Source organism: Syngnathus typhle, linkage group LG7 (assembly GCF_033458585.1).
Source record: "Syngnathus typhle isolate RoL2023-S1 ecotype Sweden linkage group LG7, RoL_Styp_1.0, whole genome shotgun sequence".
NCBI lineage: Eukaryota > Metazoa > Chordata > Actinopteri > Syngnathiformes > Syngnathidae > Syngnathus > Syngnathus typhle.
The window spans coordinates 15,193,884-15,214,585 of record NC_083744.1 but is presented as its reverse complement, the minus strand read 5'-3'; the positions used below and the strand labels follow the sequence as shown (position 1 = coordinate 15,214,585).

The following is a 20,702-nucleotide window of genomic DNA, read 5'->3' as shown; positions in this document are numbered from 1 at the left end:
TAAAGCGGCCCGGTCTAATGAGAACGTCTCCTGTTGTTTGTTCAATCGATGCAATTCCAAATGTCTTCAGATGTTTTTGCTCTCACACCAAACTATTTTTTTCTTTCGACTCTGATCCAGCCTTCTGGCTAACTATTAGTATTCATTATATCCATATCCGAGTTCCTTATTTTCCGTCATAGCCTTTGAACATAGTTGCCGCTTGCTGATTTGCGTCTAATCAGACAGGAATGAGGCAACCGCATACAGGTTGAACTGATTGGATTCTCCACGGCTCTCAACAGTGAGGCAAAAAAAAATCTAATTAAGCCTTCGGCATCCCGAGTCAAACTCCTCAGGATTACCCTTGGCCCCGCAATCCAAACCCCCCAACCCTGGGAGAGAGTGATAACTCCACTCCCATAATCTGAGCTGTGAAGGACCGGTGATGAAATCGAGGCAAAGCGTCCGCAAGAACCCACGTTGTCGGATCAGGTTATCGGGGGAAGCCGGAAGATCTTACGACTAAATTACGCGTCTGACATTGAGGTTTGAGAGTCGCTTGGCCATCTTAATGTTTTAGCGCCCCAGCAGGACGGAGCTCACGTCGCCACCGCAGTGTGTTGCGGGGTGATAATGATTTGAGAAAAATGATTTCATGCTGAGTTTTCTCTAAAAGGCTCACAATCCGCTTGCGCTTTGAAGTCAAATTAAAACCGTGTCTGCAGGCTTGGAAACAGTACACAGATTAAGCCTGCCCTAAAAGTCTTCGAATTGAAACAAAAGCTAGCAAAGTAGCTTTGTTCAACTCGAGGATGACTTTTGATTGACTGTCTATTGATTGGATGTTAGCCGCGGTAGTTGCGCCTCAACGGTCCCCCAACAAGAGACCGCTATTGATCGGATGTAAGGTTGATGTGACGAGAGCGAGGGGTCACCATTGGGTTAAAGCAGTGCTTCTCAAATAGTGGGGCGCGCCCCCCAAGGGGGGCGCGGTGCTATTCCTGGGGGGGCGCGTGTGACCCTGGGGAACAGGCTTTTTTTTTTGGCAGTACTAGAATAAAGTGTAATTGCGCGTTTACTACAGCAGGGTGCAGTGGCGCTCTCATTGTTACTTCTGTCACGTTTGCGACAAGCAACATTTTACGACTTACAAGACAAGTTAGGATAGTCACGGTGGGGAGGGGGGGCGCGAATAGTTTTCTTCTTGCCAGGGGGGGGCGTAACAGAAAATAATTGAGAAGCACTGGGTTAAAGACCGGGGACAAAATGGAGTAGGTGGTCACGGAGAAACAGTTTGATTGACGCTGTCAATCCCCCATCAGACATGGTAAAAAAAGGTATTAAGTGTCTCTTTTACATGACACAGGACGTTCTCCATTGCACCTCTTGTTAATTCAAACCAGAACCACCTCAACATATTTGCGTTTTTGTGATGCTAAAATTAGCAAAATCGGTGGAATGTGCGATTGATGTGAATGGGTTGAAAAAATGTGGTGAGTGTTCACGCTCTATTTGTGGCAATTGAATGTTGTGTTAGAAATTGACATTGAATGTGAAGACAAATGGACTGGAATGCGTGGAAGACTTAATTAGAAGATGGCATTTTTTTAAATCATGATAATAGATAAGAGATTTCCTGCACATTGTGGTGTTGACCGAGTGCTCTCTACTTTAATTTTGACTTTTCATGAAAGCATGTTGTCCATTTTTGTTAACGTAGAAAATACTTTTTGTTTAAATAAAAATAATGATGGCGAGTCAAACATTTATTTAGTTTTATTATATTATATTATATTATATTATATTATATTATATTATATTATATTATATTATATTATATTATATTATATTATATTATATTATATTATATTATATTATATTATATTATATTATATTATATTATATTATATTATATTATATTATATTATATTATATTATATTATATTATAATGAAAACAGTCTGGGTGTCATTTTTGTTTTTCTCACTGTTGTCAGTGTCTACCTTTACAATGAATTAGGTTACTTTTGAAGCAAGCGATCAGTAAAGTCAGTTATTTTGAAAAGTAAAGAACAAAATTCTATTTTAGCTTTTCAACGCCAAAATATCATCTTCAAATGGCTGCGAGCAAAAATGTCACTTGATGCACGTTGGCCTTTTCGTGTGTCCTTTACTTGTGATGGAGAGAATGTAAGGCGGCTTCCCGCAGATTGCCGCACCGTGCTGGATGATTTATGACTCGGTGGCAGTAACACCTCCAGCTTGCTGCTGGAATCGAATGGAAATCCTCCGAGCAGCATCGTATCCCGGAGCTCACCGCAGCGTTCCAAAGCGCTCGGCTGCACCGAGATCGGACGCAAAAGCTCATTAGGTTCTGTTTGTCGTTTTGTCACTTGAGTCTTGTTTAGCTATGTCAGCCGTAGCCAAGAGTCGGGGAGTAGCTGGCGGGTTTATCAGAGCGCAACCCTCCAAGCTCGGTGTCACAGTCGAAGGGTAGAAGTGGGTGGGGTGGGGGTGGGGGTCTTGGCTGGTCTTCAATGGCTCTTTCACTGCCACTTGGTGACAATGCATTTCTTCCATGCCATAAAGCAGATGCCGTATTATATGACTGCACAATGCTGTTTCCAGACCCAAAACTATTTACCATGTGAAAGGCACTCCGGGATCAGGGTGCCTACCACTGCGCGAAGCGTTTTGACTTGCCACTCCTCGGCGAGTGTGCAAAGGGGAAAAAAAAAGGTAGTGGGAGAGAGGAAGCGTTGAAGAAATGTCAACCAGGCCCGGGCTCTTGTTATTTCTTTTTTGCAGAGCTCTGTCGATTGCTCTTGCATGAAATGAATTTGCCAGTCGCAAACATCCGCCTGTTCGAATGAAGCTTATCCCATGAATGTGTAAATGCGCTCTTATCTGCAATCTCGAATCCGAAAGTCAACAAATCAAGAGCCAAACGAGCGAAACCGACTGTGAAACTCGAGCTGTTCCGTGATGATCTGCTCTTTTTGTTTATAGTGCCCGTCTCTCGTTTTATCCTTCTGTCATTGACTTGAAGAGTCTGACATGTTTGACTTCTTATACGGTGGAGACTTTCCGTCGTGATTAAACCTCCTTGATTTGTTGACTTTTTTTTTCATAACATGACCAAAATCCGGACGTTCTTCTACTAATTGAACATCAGCAATGACCAAAATCGGGCCACTAATTGAACACTCAAGCAGAAAAAAATCTTGAAAGGACCTCAGTCTGGTGGACTTTAGCAGTCCAATCCGATCCCAGACATAATTTCAAGACCTGGAGACAGGTGGCACTTGGTGATGCTTATAGAGTCCAGATTCCCACCAGGCGCCACTTGTCCTGGTTTTATCCTCTCATCCAAGAGCCTTGTTGAGGTGTTTTGTGCATGTCAGTCATGTCAAGGACACGGATGAAGCGTGTCGAGAGCCCAGGGAAATGTCACGCTTAACAGCTAAGACTAGAAGAATTATAGAAAGGCTTTGTTGGACAGTTACTGGTCCATTCTTTTACCTCCTTGTCATTGTAACGACAATGCTTATCTTGTTTATAGCAAAGACAAGGGCGCGTTCAGTTTGTGGGAAAAGGTAAAGTCGTATCGAAGTGTAATACATCTCACCCAATGTTATTTTCCCCTTTCCAGTCTTTCTGCAACTTTGCTGAGGCGGCGCTCGCCTGTCACAAAAGTATTCAGCAGCAGGCACAGTCAAAGACAATAGCGCACCAGCTTGCAGTCGAATTAACCTCGATGATTATGCGGATACGGGAAAACAAAAGAGCAATTGTTAAAAACACACACACACACTAAGTACTTAACATCCATGTGAATAAATTACAAGACAATTCATTAATTCATACTCGTAAATCTACTTCTAGTAAAAAAAAATAAAACTAAATAAATATAGATTGTGCCTGCAGAGGTCAAACCTTCTTGCTGATGTTTACTCTTTGGGTGACCGCCTAATGGGCGCTTTTGAGTGCATTATCCAATGCTAGCAGCAAAGCAGATCCATTTTCACCAAACATTTGAAGGGAATTTGCTTCTAAGTGTTTCCAATAAAGTGCTAATGGCTCATGTGATCAATAATTTCAGCTTTTGCCCCCGGTAAACACAAACGGGTACTTTGGCCTTGAGTCAGATAACACAATATTCTCGACATCAGCTTTTAGCTTTGGCTTTGTGACCGGTCGTATTCGCAATTGTAAATAGTTGTTCTAAAATAAGATGAGCTGTTCTATTTGCCTTACAGGAATCCCAGGAATCGTTAAAATATGACAGTATATTGACACATAGTAAGATTGAATGTGATGGTGGGTGCTCAGCTATTCCTTTAGCACGTTAGCAACCCAAAAGCTAATTGAAGAAGGTAAATTCAAACATTGTAACTATGAAATATTAAGATAAGATAAACTAAGGTAAAATAAGATGGTCTTCCGGCCTGCAAATGTTGACATGTTAAGATAAACTAAGCTAAGAAAACAGCCATGTACTGTAAATTGAAACACATGCTAACATAAGCTAGCATGATACCAGCCTTCTAAAAACAGAATAAAGAAAAATATAGTTCTAAAAATTTGAAACTGATCCTATAAAACAGGTCACACCTAAAATCTCGACCTCTTTCTTCTTTTGTGAATCAACTTTTGACATTTTCCACATACTACCATGTTAAGAAACCTTTGCTAATTAGCAATAGCTAAGGCTAGCCATGGCCAAACTGAATCATAAATCCTTTTGACCTGAAAATACAACCCGATTCAAGCCACAGTTGCGTTTAATTAATATATTTTGATGTAAATTGATTTGTTTAACGCGGAAAATTGCCCAATAGAAAAGAGGGATTCATAAAACATAGCATTGTGGCTGTTTACTGAGCCTATAATTGGTTCAGTAACTCAGGTCATTTAAAATACTTCTTCAGTGTGCTGCTGCAGTGTGTGTGTGTGTGTGTTTGTACAATATTCCCCCTTCCTATTAATGCTATCACTCACTCAATAGCAACCCGTGCTGCGGGGATGTATGCATTTTGCAGCCCATCTAGGCGGGCGCGGCTGAATTATTGATGCAGTGTAAATCCAATCTGCCTCGTGGCAGGTGCGCCGTGCCCGTCTGTGTGTCGCTGTGTGTTTTTGTGTGTCGGTGTGCGACGAGCATTGTCAGGGAAAGACAGTGCTGCTGTAATTAAAAGGCAGCAGTGTCGACAGATCTGCCTACACGTGACCTGCAGTTAGGAGGAGAAAAAAAACCAACAACTCCAGGCTTTCCTCCGCAAAGTTTTTACTGTACAAGAGAAAGGTCATTAAGAGCAAAGAGGAGCAGAGCATAGGCTTAATGGAAGCTACTGCTAAGCTAATAAATGCTACCGTTGCAGCTTCGCTTACCCTTTGGTAGTGACAAAATCTGGCCAAGATGGCGGGGGGGGGGGGGGGGAAAGATGGCTCCCCTCCCGTACTAGTTACCAAGTCATGGGCGGATGGACAGATAACGTTTACAGCTATCTTGTGTTGAGCATGGTGGAATTTCACCACCTCTTAACTGAATGTCTTTTCTCGCCAGCAGGCTTGTGTGTTGGCAGCACCTTCTGATTGGATTACAGCACACACACACTTGAAACACATCGGTGGACACACACACACGCGGACACATGGACACGCAGACAAATGTTAATTTACACACAAGCAACCTGCTCGTAGCTTCGGTGGCCTCAGGCCTTGCTCTTCTCTTTTAAGTGGGTGCCCCCCCCCCCTCCACATGTTTCTTTCTACACCAACATGATGTGCTGCAGGCTGCCCCCCCTCCTCCCCACTACTTCCACGCCAATATAGTAGCTTGACTATCCACGTGTACTCCGCCTCACGTCTAAGTCTTCTTTTCACACATTGAGGCGAGACAGGTGGCCGTCCCGCCCTCCCGCTGTTACAAACCTGCGCCTCGAAACGTGGCTTTCTCCAAGCACGGCGCAAATGAAAGGCATTAGTTGAAAGCCACACTTTCAGTGTTGGAGGTTTCAGGAGCATCTTTCCCACGTGGAGGGGAAAAGAAGGAAATGAGTATTGGCGGGGAAGTTGGTGATGGGCTCGCCTGCCTCCACCTTCTGGCGGGCGCATATGGTCGCTCGGATTAGCGCCGGGGTGAGCAGGTACATTTTATAAAATGACTTCATTATGATGGAGTGTTTTAGGCTCATCGCTTTTTTTTTTTTTTTTGCAGTATTCATGGTTGCTAATCCAATATTTTGTCTATTTTGATGCCGAAACCTCCACGGTGGCCTTCAAGTGATACCCAATGGGATGCTGCTGTAAGCAAAGACGAGAGGGTTGCTCCTCGAGGAAAGTCGGCCCATTGTGCGCCAGTCGGGGTCTCGTCGTGAAAAAGAAATACGATACAGGCCACGCCAGAGGTCCTTAACTTAAAGGATGGTCTGCTGCCCGTGTGTGGTAAATCTCTCCCTCCCTTTTGTTTTGGTTTTTTAAACGCCTCTCTTTCTTCCTCCATCCTTCTCGTCTTCCCTCCATCATCCTCTCCGTTGTCTACGAGCGTGTTAACACTCCAACCCTGTCAGTGAGCCTCGACGGCACCATGGAAACCGCCCTCGCCGCGCCATTGTTTACCGCCGCGTCTTTGTATGTGTTTGTGTGTGAATGGGCGGGCTCGAGGGCCTTGTTTGGTTTTAAAAAAAAAAAAAAAAGGCGAGGTCGAGCCGGTCCCAAAGGGCCTCTTGCTGTAATTCATGTAAACTCCATCAAGATCCCGGTTTTGTTTCGCTCATTGTCTTCGAGCCGAATCCGATGTCTTCCGTGCGGTTCGAGATTCGCCTCATCCGGCCTTTTTTAAAAAAATGTTTTACACCGGGCTCCATATATCAGCAAACTACTCCACGTTGTTGTCTTTTAATGAGTTCTTTTACAAAAGTAAACAGACTCAAATTGACGGGAGGGCAATTACCGTCTGGGGCGTCTTGCATGTACTGAGCGTTAGATTTGCTAAGACAGGCAAAATACAGCTCTTGCGTTCTTTTTAAAGCCGCCACGACCGCCCTCTGATTTCATCGGCGTTCTTTATGAGTAGCGGCGAGCGAAGCAGCATATCTTGCGAGTACTGACACATCATCTCAGCGTTGTTTGATTAATGACTTCTGTTCCTTCAGCTACTTTTGTACAAACAGCATGTCATCGACAAGGGCTATTCAATCAGAGGCACGTGGGCCACATGCGGTCCGGAACCAAACGCCGAGTGGCCAACCTGCTTTTCGTTTAAGAAATGCAGATGGCGTCTTGCAAGATTTCAAAAATTCCTACAGTGTTTGATACCGTGAATGCAACACTTACATAGCCTGGTTAGATACATTTTGTGATTTAAAAATTTGTAATTGATTAGCCCAACATAGACTATCTTTTTTTTTTTTATAGATTTTACATGATGCCAACCACAATTTACTTACATTTGGAGCCCATTTGTCTTCTATGATTTTATTTTTGTGCCTTTCTGACCTTTCAGTCATACTCACCTGATTTTAATCATATATATTTCGCCAATGCATATTTGCCGGCATGACGTAAAAAGTCGCAGGTCAGGCCTCGGCGTGAACTTTCCCTTGTTAGAAAACTGCTATTGAAAAATTGTGCATTTATTGAAGTAGGAACAAAGAGCTGGGCGGGCTCCTGTCGCCTTCTCAGTGTGTGTTTGACGGAGCAATGGGCCGGCGGGAATCGCCCCAGTGTCTGGCGGTCAACGGAGTCAGCGTGCAGAAATAATGCCCATTAGACGTGCTCGTCCACGCCGCTGCCGTCTTGACATATCGGCCCTTTTGACTCATTCTGCACAATCATCCATACAGCTCGGCGCCATTCATCATCTCTGGGTTTATGAACGCCTTTATTTACGATACACTTCTCTAATCGATGGCCTAACGTTTTTTTCGCTGAGACCCAAAAGTGCTGACGCTTTTCATTTGAGCCAGCCTGCAGGATTGCGGCTTTTTTGTGTTTTTGTGTTTCTCAAACTAGTTTCTGAAGAACCCCCTCCCCCCCTTATAATCCAAACACCAATTAAACATCACGCCCGTGTAAACGCAAATATTTCATTTTTGAACATAAATATTCATGAGCGTGTTTCATCGCTGAACCAAATGAACATTTCACAATGGCTAGCTTGTTACAGCCACACTTGAAATTGTTTTTTTCATGTGAGCAAAGATTATGTTACATGTTCTTCGCTTTTGTCGTGCGGATCTTTATGTCCGTCGGGTTGGCCAAGGTCTCGTTTTCAAAGGCATGGCCTCCGCCATTGTTTGCCCTCTGCAACCAAAGCTAACACACCTCAAAAGGCCTTTTTAGTGCAATTCTTTAAAGTGGCTTGCGGTAATAGCAGAGAGGAATAGCCAATAAATGAGCACCCCCCCCCTCCTCCTTTCTATTTGTTTGTTTGAGATTGGATCGCACGAGGACATCTGTTGGGCGGAGGTGAGCAGTCCCCCCCCAACACACGTACATATAGTCGCTCACTGTATGGAAAAAGGAAGTCATTGGCCTGTAGCTGGAGGCCATTTTGTTCATTTAATCGACTCCACGCTCCTTTTGAGCGTCTCGAACATTTGCACCGACTGTTGATGTTGCACGTTTGACCACCTGACACTTGAACCCAGCATGCACAAGTATGATCGAAATAAAGTGGTGGGTAGTAGAAAGTATGTGTATTTAAAAAAAAAAATAAAAAATCCCACCCAGTAACTTCATGTGATACCAGGAAATGTTTAACCCTCCATTGTAAAGAGACAAAAGGTTGTTTTTAATCCCACTGTGAGAGGAGAGGCAGGCTCAGGGGAGGGACGAACTAGAGGGTGAGGGAAGGCTGGGAGGCCGCTGGGAGGGTAATCGGGGGGGGGAGGGCGACGTTTGACAGGGAATCCGCTCTCCTCCCTCTCCCGTCACTCAGTCGCCTGGGTTGAGCCGAGGACTACATCGGCCGCTGGATTATGTCGCTTGACCTCTGATGCGCCGGCCGCTCTGGGGGTTTATGATATTGACTGGGATAAAGGTGATGTATTTATTTTGATTCATCTCAGGGCAAAGGCACTTTCTAGGGTGATGATGATCATAAACTGGCAATCACAGAGCCAGTCATGGGATTGGGTGAGGGTTGTGGGAGAGAATGTGGTGCTTTTTGCTTTCAAAGTGAGGAATTTGGAAAATTTGTTGGATGATTTTGATTTCTTTTATTTATTATTTTTTGCGATGGGGTGATAGTGATGGTTCTTCAGTTGCCACAATGTCACAACAGAAGGTTTAATGCAGCCAGAAAGTAATCGAACTTAAACAATTAGCAGTTTTAGGATTGTAAAATGAAATAAATTACTGTCATCACTGACAACTTGTAGATCTTTAGATTAAAAGAGTAATTCCAAAACTTAAAAATTGAAATTATTGATATTTATAACAACAATATTAGCACAACAAAAGAAACACATTGCTACAGTTCTTTCCTTCTTTATTTATTTACCGTTTTTTTCCGTGTATAGTGCGCCCCCATGTATAGTACGCACCCCTAAAAATGGCATGCTGATGCTGGAAAAAAGCTTGTACCCATGTATAATACGCACCCAATTTTTATGAATTTTTTTTAAAAAAAATTTTAATTTTTTTTTTTTTTTTTTAAGTCCCAATGATCGTCACACACGCAGGGAGGCAATGGGTCCCATTTTTATAGTCTTTGGTATGGTCTTAACTAGGCTGGATGTAATTTTTTTGTTGGCGTTGATTTCTCCGACTGCCCGTAAACGCACCACCGCGCTCCGTGCGCATGGAGCGTGTTTGAAGTGAACAGCAGAGAAGAAAGGAACAAGGCAAAGTGTTGTGAAATAAAATATTACCTGTAATACGGATTTAGGTAGAGAACTGAACTCTCGCTCTTTATATAGCTGACGTGTCTTGCTCATCCGTTCTGCGCATCTGTAATGGCGGCCTCCGTATGATATCCGGTTTGCGTGTGTGCGAGAGCGAGACAGAGCGAGAGAGAGAGCGTGCGAGAGAACGCTCAACCGTAGCGCGCCGCCGACCGCCCAACTGCACCGGGCTGGTCGATTATTGTGACAGAGCCGTCGCTGAAATTTAGAAGATATTTTTAAAGTCCTGATGTACTTTCTAAAATTTAAGTGGACCTCAGTGCGCACTGCGCAGGGAGCTTAATTTGGTGCGGTCGCGCAACCGCAGCGCGCCGGGCGCTCACTGTCGCATTGCTTAAAGAGCGCCTTTGTGTTTTAGGATGAACAGCAGAGACCAAAGGAACAAGGCAAAGTGTTGTGAAATAAAATATTACCTGTAATACGCATTTTGTTATTTGCTGATTGAAACTGCTAATTAAACTGTGAATTGAAACTAATAGGAAGAAAACAACTCTCGCTCTTTATATAGCTGACGTGTCTTGCGCATCCGTTCTGTGCATTTTATTTCACAACACTTTGCCTTTCTTCTCTGCTGTTCACTTCAAACACGCTCCATGCGACCGCAATGCTCTCGTATCAGACGCTTGCTCGATCACCTGCTCGTTTGCTGTCCCGTGCGCGCACGAAGCGCGGTGGTGCGTTTACGGGCAGTCGGAGAAATCAACGCCAACAAAAAAAATTACATCCAGCCTAGTTAAGACCATACCAAAGACTATAAAAATGGGACCCATTGCCTCCCTGCGTGTGTGACGATCATTGGGACTTAAAAAAAAAAAAAAAAATTTAAAAAAAAAAAAATTTTTTTTGTTTTTTTTTTGTACCCATGTATAATGCGCACCCCAGATTTTAGGACAATAAATTAGTTAAATTTTGCGCACTATACACGGAAAAAAACGGTATTTACTTATTTGTTTATTTTGTATTATTTTTTACTTATTTTTTTATTTATTTTTGTTGATTTATTTTTGTTGATTTTCTGGAGTATAATGACCTACAATATAAATACAAAGACACTTAATGTACTATAGCTAACTTGGAGCCAATTACAAGGAGGAGTCTGCCATATAATCTATAACACAACTAGTCATAGATTTCTTTCCTGCAACTCCTTAAGGTCTTCCAATATCACTTCCAATTCCATCACTTCAAACTTCATTTTGTGCCAAATGGTGGAAAACATCCACCATCGTTACACCTGTTGCCAAATGCTGTTCCACATCATCTGTTTGAGTCAACATTCAAATTAGTGCCCTCTGTTTGGGATGTGAGACGTTTTGACGTTTCTATTTCGTCCGCCTGTCCGTATTGGGACACATCTCAATCCCTTGTTATGAAGTCACGGCGGGATGCATTTGTGTTCCGGCCGCAACGCTTGTCTCCCTCTCTGCTGGTAATTAGGCTTCGTCAGGAGAGAGCTCTTTCCTCCGTGAGCTGCATTCTGCCACTCATTAGGCACCAGGCTAAAATGAAAGCCTCAGGTCAACTCGGAGCTTGCTCACCACCGTCGTTCACAAAAAATAAAAATAGCCCAGAGAAAAAAGTCCAGAGACGCTCATTAGAGGAAGTCTGCAGCAAGCTTGTTGAACCTGCAGGGCCGTTTCTATTTCATCCTCGTTTTGGCCCTAAATGTTGACTGGGAATTGCTATCTTGAAAATATGTAGCGACTTGAAATTTTATAATTACTTAATCAACATTTTTGTGGAAAAGATATGACTATTTTTGTTTACAACTTCCAATTTTTTTTTTTTTAAATAATGATATTTTAAATAGGCGGCTTGGTGGCGCACTTGGGTAGCACGTCCGCCTCACAGGTAGGAGGGTGCGGGTTCGATTCCACCTCCGGCCCTCCCTGTGTGGAGTTTGCATGTTCTCCCCGGGCCCGCGTGGGTTTTCTCCGGGCACTCCGGTTTCCTCCCACATCCCAAAAACATGCTTGGTAGGCCGATTGAACACTCCAAATTGTCCCTAGGTGTGAGTGCGAGTGCAAATGGTTGTGTGTCTCTGTGTGCCCTGCGATTGGCTGGCAACCGGTTCAGGGTGTCCCCCGCCTACTGCCCGATGACGGCTGGGATAGGCTCCAGCACGCCCGCGACCCCAGTGGGGACTAAGCGGTACAGAAAATGGATGGATGGATGGATATTTTAAATAATAAAAATGATATTTTTAAGGGAAAGTATTTTTTTTTTCATTTTTAATAGTTACATTTTTCTCTCAAATCTCATAGGATTATGAAAAGATTTTCTGTCACATGAAATGATATGAATCCTATTTTGAAGCTTTTTTTTTCTGTAGACTATCATTTGGCTTTGCCACTTTGGATCTGGATAAAATTTTACCGACTTTTAGCTATCCTTTGGGTGATAAACATCGAGGCCTTGGCAGAGGTGTTGTGTGTGCTCTCTGAGTGCTCTAGTTAAGAATGCTAAATTGCCCATAATTTGTCTCTCTTGATGTCAGGCTGGCGTAGCGTGTCCATAAATCCGCTGTTTAGCCAAGTGTCAAGCAGCATTGGCTTTCCTACGACGCTTTACGTTATTTTAAGTGGCAATCTTCTTCTCGTTTTGTTGCTTCTGTGGCCGCATATAATGAACTTTTATTGAGCGCGGTTAGAAAGTGATCTAGTGCGGAAGATTTTCCTTTCCAAAAAGTTGTAAACAGATGATCTATAGTTGGGGCTGTTTAGTCAATCCCAGGAACGACATTAAAACACTTCATAATATATCCAAGGGGAGCCACAAAGTCGTTTTTAATCATCGGCAGCTTCTTCTCATGGTGTGCATAACAATATTTCGGTTGTTTTTACATTGAAGGTCTTTGGCCTCCATCATAAAGTCGCTCACGAGCGCCCCCTTCGGGTGCGCTCTTGGAAAAAGGTTATTCCGGTCCATCTTTAAATCACCATGGCAACCAAGCCAAAGTGTCAGGCGGTAACCGAGGTCAGCACTGACTTGCTCTTTTCGATAGCATCGTCTCAGTAACGGGATGGAGGGAGGCCATTTAACAAAATGGTGGGGAAAGACGGCGTCTTCAAACTCCGATTGAAGTCGATAAGCAGCGGCTGCGAGTAAATTGCACCGACGTCAATCACGTTCGTTTCCAATAAGAGTGGAGTTAGAAGAAGGCTGCGAAGGAAAATAACAGCAAAATTGGATGCGATTGATACTGTTGAAGTCAATATGTCAAGCCCTCTAACACTATGCCGCCCCCTTAGGTCAGTCTTGGTACTGCAAGCGGTGACACATGATGGAGGAGATGTGTCTTCATTTTTGAAAACTCAGGGAGATGCACAAGGAGATAAAAAAAACAACAATGTTAGGGGGTAGAAAGCAAAGATGATCTCCCAGAAGATGACAGGAGGTGATGATGGGAGACGAACAAAGGGGGGGGATGACATGGAGGTTTCAAGGGAATGAAATACATGATGCTTTCACTCCAGCTTTTATCCGATACGTCATTGAAGAGTTTTTGCGTTAAAAACGGCAAACACGGTGAAAAATGGATGGGTAAAGTCGAGTATCAATTGTAGACGGGAACATCCGACCTGACAAATAACAAACCGACCGAGACACGCACAACGTGCTGAACTTTTCGTTTTTTTCCCCCCTGCCAACAGATTGAAGCTGAACAGAAGAACAAGACGTCTGACATCCGAGGAGGAGAAAGGAAAAAAAGGGGATTCAAGTCTTTCCTGGTAAGTTGGAATTGTTTTGACTCTCTGGCGGACGGCCGCATTTTCCAGAACTGAGTGTTCCTTTTTTGTCGCGTTTCCACTCCCACAGCATACGATTGCACAAATGTCAGTCTGTGTGCCATATCTGGCAAAGGTCTCCCCTCTGGGTCCGGACAGCCTCCACCATGATTCTGCCAGAATGGCATTTTATGAAATATTAGCTCAGTCGGCAGAGCTAACAAGCCTGCAAACAGTGGCAAAGCCTTCATTTTTATGTTCTTGCGGAAAATGGAAAGGTCAGATCTTACTTGACTGGCGTTTGTCCACTAGCTGTGCGCTTTTGTGTTAGTCGAGCTCATTTGGAGGTGTGGGAGTCTCACTACCTCTTTGATTGCTTTGGTTGCCATGGTAATGCACACTCTTATCTTTGCCCAAACTATGACAGTGGGCCGCGATGCGAGAGAATTCAAAATAGCACTTGGGGATTAAATCGGGCTTTCGTATGGTGCCCGTCATTACCACAGATACGATAATCAGATACGTAATGTCTCATGAATTAAGAAGACCGGTACTGATATCAATGGAATTCGTTACCGATAGAGTATCGTCTCGAAACTTCAAGTGCGTCTGGGATGCTACACGAGGTCGAGCTAATGTCGCGTGAGTACAGGTGAGACGCTTGGTGCTAAATGTCTACGACTCAGCCGAGTGTGAAGATAAGGATCTCACCTTGGCCTCAGGGATGAGGCCCAGAAGCTGCACACACAGCTGAGGGCAGACTTAAACGCTTGTGACGGCGACGAGCTCATCCGTCGCCACCTTTGTACTCACTCACGCTCCGTCTCGCTCCATTTGAACATTTCTACGCTTGTTTTAAATCCTTTTTGCCAGTCACGGCACCGCTGCTGGTTGAGTCCACGTTTTCCAAAAGACCGTTTGAAGGCAAGTCAAGCGTGACGCACCCTTTGTGGTTTTCTGCATTCACTTCTCAGGTTGTCTCATAGAAGACTACCGAGGTTTCTGTTGACCTCCATTGTTTTTGTTTGAGGTATCCTTCGGATTTTAATCAACCATCCAAGCTTTGAGTCTTTAGACCGAAAGGATAAGGTGTCACGATAATTGTAGTCCTTACAACGCCACTTAACCACAATGTCAAACCAAGACCCTCTTGAAAGTGAAACCAGTTCTTGGTCAAGTGAGGTGATCTGATATCTCCAAAAGATCTAAAAATAGTTTTAGATTTACAGTATGGGGACATGTTGGAAATGAGAGATCTGAAGGTTCCGTGTGTGAGCAGGTGGATTCTGGCAAGAGAGCCCCCCCGGGGTGGCTGCCAACATGTCTCCTCGGTGTGTGTCTCTGATACCAGCCTGACGTTCCTCAGATGTGTTGACGTTCCTGTCGGCTCTGTTGTCTTTAAAAAAAAGGTAGCGCCTCGTGACTCGCCGGAGCGAAAGACGGGGTAAACAAATAGTCCAAGATCTGAATGCAAAGAGAGGTGAAAAAGCATCCGAGCGACATGAACGAGGTCGACGCGGCCCCTCGGCTCTCCTCCTCGTCCTGCTCCGTCAAGTTCCTGCTTTCATGCGTAGCTCACTCACAAAACATACTGCCCGGAGATTCACAAACGATACTTTTCATTATCTGTGGCTGCATTTCTATCGTTTCTTTAACCTCTATTCAACTACACAACCTTCCTCCAGGCCTTGCAATGCTCTCGTCTGTACTTTTTTCCAATATCTCTCCCCAAATACCGAATCCATAGAATCCACAGCTTTTGTCCATACCTCGACTCTTCCAGATGAATCCAGATCTTCCAGGGCAAACATTTAGTACTTGGTACTCTGGTTTTTCTCCAATACACACTTTGAACTAGTTGCAGATGAATGAGATGGCACACAACATTCAGAATTGCAGTCAAGAAAATAAACGGGCGGAACACGGATGACCATGAAAAGCATGTCGTCATTTGTCATGTGATGCAGATCTGTCCGACCGAGGTGGTTCCATCAGTCCAGGACTGATGGCTGTTATCACACTCATCTGTACTTGTCATATTTGGGCACTGGAAACCGGGGGTTGGTGTCCTTCCCTTGAGGAAGGTCTCACCTTGTCCGGTTATGCTACAGCAGGAACAGGAACAAGGACTCCCTCTTTCCATGTTGATTTTGGGCTAGTTCTGACTCGTTCTGACTCTGTTAGCACCTGACAGTCCAATATACTCGCATTGATAATTTCAGAATACATGACAAGGCTCTGCTGGGGTGAACATAAGAATTTCTTGACCTGCTTTGCAATTGCCAAACCGTCTCAGATGTTTACTCTTCATCCTTGATGGATTGTTGCGGGTATTTGTTCTGTTTTGCATATGAAAACACGAGTTGTCAAATGGAGCGACGACAGTTCAGGGTAACGCAATCAGAGCTCTTTCAGAATCAGCTGAAAGGATGTTTGCATCCACCACGCTCGGCGCATTCACAAGCGGACCGGGTTTTTTTAAGCTGAGTGACGGCTTTGAGGGACGCCGTACGGGTTTACGTCTCGAGTGACAATTGCGCTTGTTTACCATCTGCATGACAAATCATTGGATTCTATTTAGAAACTGAAGCTGTTAAGAGGTGCTGTTTGCATTTCATTACATTCATTAGTGTTGGTTCCTCTTGATGGGAAGCAATGGAGGATGAGCCAACATGAGAGCAACTATCTGAGGATTTAATTTGTTGTCCAAGCATATCCAGAATCTCTTGTAGAATTGATCTAAAGTCAGCAGCTGGTTTTGTTTGAATTTTAAACACCTGGGAATTACTTTTTTTGTTGGTTTTAGTTACAATAAAAGAACTTGTGGCAATGCTAACTTAGCGTTAACGCAATAAACAAGCCGGTATTAGTCATGGGGTGTTTTTGTCGTTTTTCCTCTGGTGTGGTGGTTTCTTGAGAATCTAGTTTGAAGTCCAAGAAGAGGTCAGAAAGGGATGATTGAGTTACAGATCATTTTACAAAAAAGTTGTAAATGCTAAAAAGCCTTTTTAGTTGAAAAAAGCAAACTGTACCAGATATATCGATTTGGATTGATTGTTCTGTGTATGAACCGAGTCCATACAAACCAGAACCAAACACATAAATCGATCATTTGGATGTTTTCCATGTGACCTAATCCATCGCATCTATGTTGTATTTTTCCAACTGTGGTTAGCGTCCTCCATTTTTACCGAAAGCAAGATTTGATTTTTCTCACACTTTTGAAAGCGCCGTTGTCCGAGATTGGACGGTGCGCTGCTTTTGGAAGGCAACCGAGGGGAAATGATTTGTATTCACCTGCCGCATCTCAATGGGGTCGGCTTGAGGATTGGCGTGGAAGGGAGGGGGCTGTGAGGGGGCGGGGTGGGGCGTTGACAATATAGTGCTTTCTTTATGTGATAATGGATTGCGGCGACATTCACGCACATTGTTCTGTGGCGTGCCCATCAGTCAAGAACTGCTACATATTAGGAAGGGGTTGGGGGGGCAGATGTCATTAAAGACTCTCCAGGTGACGGCTCCCTGCCACCTCTCCAACGCCTCACTCCTGCAAATGAGTCCCCCTTTTTCCCATGTTCGTACTTTACTCTCCTTTTACATAACGGAGCATTCATTGTCCCCGGTTGGATTATTCTGTCAGCCGCACAAAAAGAGACAAAGTGGAGCCGGGGATGGCCGGTAATGAGCGTCTCCTCTTCCCGTGTTACATGTAAGAGCAGCCACGGCTTTGGGAGACAATGGCGGGCTTTGGAGAGCGCTCTTTGATTGAGTTTGCTGGCTCTGGGGTTGATTGTGGAGTGGACGTGGGCTGGGAGGGCTGCGAGGGGCCTCCTCTGTGCTGACCTTTCAGAGGCACAGGTGGAGTGGAAGGAGGTCCATTGTGTGAGCCCTCTGAGAACGGAGCGCTCAATAACACAAGATCTCACTCCACCTGCCTGGGATTTTCTCACCCTCTCGCTTGGTTTCCCACCGGCCAAATTGAACACTTCAAATTGTGTTCTTCGAATATTGTGTTCTCACCCAATATTTGTATTTTCTATATAAGCTACAATTATTTTGAGTATTTTTTTGCTGAATATATTTGTTTTAATTATGTGTATTCATTATTTTTTGCAATTGTTTTGGTAATATTTGAGTATCTAATATTTCTCTTTAGTCTGCTGTATATTCTTTAGTCATTTTTAATATATTTTTATTTTTGTCATTTTTTTAAGAATACATTTTTTTTAAATCTTGGAATATATTTTAGAATGTTATTTCCTTTTTACCAACATTTTGGAAAATGTGCTGTATTTTTTGTATATTTGTTTTCCATTCTGTGTGTTTTATCGTCTCAGTTTTGTTCGTGTGCACGATTGTTTTGTGTTCCCTTTTCCATGCCCAGTATAACTCATTCCACCTCCCCCGGTATTTTCTCCCCGGCTCGCTTACTCTCCCAGCGGCCAAATTACACGATGCCTCTAACAGGCCGGCTGAAAGCGATTGTTCCAGCATGTTCACCATATCTGATGCTGTCTGCAAATTTTTCCCCACACACAAAGCGGCGGTGAGCCGCAAATGACCCGTCGCCGTCCGCATTCTACTCGTATCAGCACTATTCAAATTGGCCACCGAGTCCGGCGTTTGCTGGAAACACCCTGTTGTGTTTGCTAGAAGCACACCGCATCGCATTAATTGTCAACTCCGACTGGAGCCGGATGGACACGGAACCCCCCTCCCTCCCCCGCGGGAGCTCATTTGCAACAAAAACATCCCGGTTGTTAGCGTCTCTCGACTTTTTATTGACTGGGTGCCTTCCGCCGCTAAGCTAACATATTGGCCTCGTCTTGGGGAGCCTCCACTTGTTGACTAAGCCATCCGGTCGGGACTGAGTCATGTAATCACACCTCTTTTGTTGAGCGCAAATGAAGTTGGGAGCTTTAAGTACAGTTTCAAGTCAAGGTTACCAAGGAGATGACAAATAAGTTTGGGCCTCTTGTGTATTTTTTTTTTTTTTTAAGTCCTGAGGCCTTCTTTGACTTTATTAGCATCTTGACAAGCTGAGTCGAGGGTTAATATCGTCCTCTTGTGTTATAGTTGTATTTACCGGCATCATTTGGATGTGTCTAAAAGTTACTCGTGATTCGTTGCTAGCTAATTCACATTTCAACAGAAACTACATATGCTACAAATTCAGACATAGTTAGCATGGTCTTTGCGGGGCTAGCAAATGCTAATTGATTTTTTTTTTTCCGTTGCTCAGATCAATGGCACAGACGTGACCCCACTGTCTGCTACAACTAATTCACATTTCAACAGATGAATTGATTTGAAACTAGACGTGCTACAAATTCAGACGTAGTTAGCATGGTCTTCGCGGGACTAGCTAATGCTAATTGATTTTTCTGTTACTCAAATCAATGGCACAGACGTGACCCCGCTGTCCGCTCCAACTTTTGAGTTATTTACTAGAACCGTGAGGCTCTGAGGAGAAACAGAGGAAGTGTTTTTTTACGCTATTAGTCGATGATTCTGCCTTCGCACGCACGGCTAGCCCCTCCGCTTCCCGCCTCGGAGGATTTGCTCGTCTCCTCGCAGCAAATTGGTTTTATGTTGATTACTTTTTTTTTTTTTCCCCATCCCCAATGCTAAAATGCGTCGTTTGATGTCTGGGTGCTTTGAGACCAAGCGCAATCAACCAATCCGGAATATCTGTCGTCTGTCCCGGACTTCTTCAAAGGAAAAATAAAGTACTGATGCATAATTATAGCTATTAAAAAAAAAAGTTATGCTTTGCAGTTCCCATTCCAGATCCGATGAAACCTTTTTTCAGGTCATTTCATTTATTAGCGTTATGATCTCCTGCCCAAGTGCTTCGGTGACACTTTGCCACATAAGTGACTTTAATGCCTCGAGAAGCCTTTCGGTCAGGAGATGATCTTGCGAGTACTTCAAGTGTTCAAAGGTTCGGATGCGATAAGATGGAAGTGAAACGCCGTTCAGTTCCACTTTGCTTTAACTGATGGGAATTTGCCAACGGATGTCGTTCCAATGTGCATGCTAAAGAGCATCCGCCGCCTCGAGAAAGTCGCCGCTGCGATTATTGTTCGGGGTGCCAGGCAAGGCAAAGCGAATCCCCGAGTGTTTTTGGCACACACGGGCGACAAGCTTTGTGAATACCAACGACTCTCAAGTGCAAGCTAATTGCTGGACACACAGAAGTTGGTGCACACTAGCATTGAATGAAGAAACCAAGCAATGCCAGGAAATAACCCTTTAATCTATAGTTCATCTTTTTCTCATTTATGCTTTTTTAACTATATGACGTTTTAAATGCTAGTACACAAATTCACGTTTATTAAATCTAAGTGTACCATATGTCTAAAATAGGTTCCACCAAGCATCCACCTTTTGGAGTAGCGGCGCAATTTCCATGTTCTGACAAAATCAAAGCTGAACTTGTTGCCCTTGCGTTCCAGTTCCCTTCCTCCGTCCGCTCTGTCTGACATAAGTCAGCTTTTGCAACAGTCACTGCCTTTTTGAATCTCCTCACTAACAGATGAGATGAATTAAAGCGCCCACTCGAGCTTTTGCTATTGGACAGTGCCGATGAAAGGTGGTGGCCCCGGCGACAGGGATGCCTGATTCATATGGTAAACATAGCAATTATTTGCATACCGGTCCGTAATTATCAAAGCTAATGAGAAGATTGCGGCGTAGGCGCACTGCGGGGTTGCCATTGTGGCACCGATGAGGGGCCCGGAAGAGGTGACGATTCATTCCAAAACTGGAAAAAAAAATAAAAAATATATTCTTTTATTTTTATTATATATATATATATATATATATATATACACAACACAATTTTTTTGTCCAAAAATATTTATTTTATTTATATAATATATATATATATATATATATATATAGATAAAATAAAAAATTTATTTACTAGAACCTAGAATATATATACACAACACAATTTTTTTTGTCCAAAAATTCACCAAATTTAATAAAAGAGCAGCCGCCCAGTTAGAAAAACGGCGCGCTGTGCAAGTTGTGAATGACGTTCCGATCTGATATGAATCAGCAGCGCATTTGATTCAT

At 43.6% G+C, this 20,702-nt stretch overlaps 1 protein-coding gene across 2 annotated transcripts in view; it reads left to right on the top strand.

Moving 5' to 3' along the window:
- The first annotated feature begins 8,889 nt into the window (after positions 1-8,889).
- Positions 8,890-20,702, top strand: part of LOC133157441 (neuronal cell adhesion molecule-like) — a 28,257-nt gene continuing 16,444 nt past the window's right edge. For both annotated transcript variants that reach the window (XM_061283959.1, XM_061283958.1), the window contains exons 1-2: positions 8,890-9,026; positions 13,545-13,622. In XM_061283959.1, coding sequence (XP_061139943.1) covers positions 8,982-9,026; positions 13,545-13,622 — 123 coding nt within the window. In that variant the 5' untranslated portion in view covers positions 8,890-8,981. The remainder of the gene's footprint in view (positions 9,027-13,544; positions 13,623-20,702) is intronic.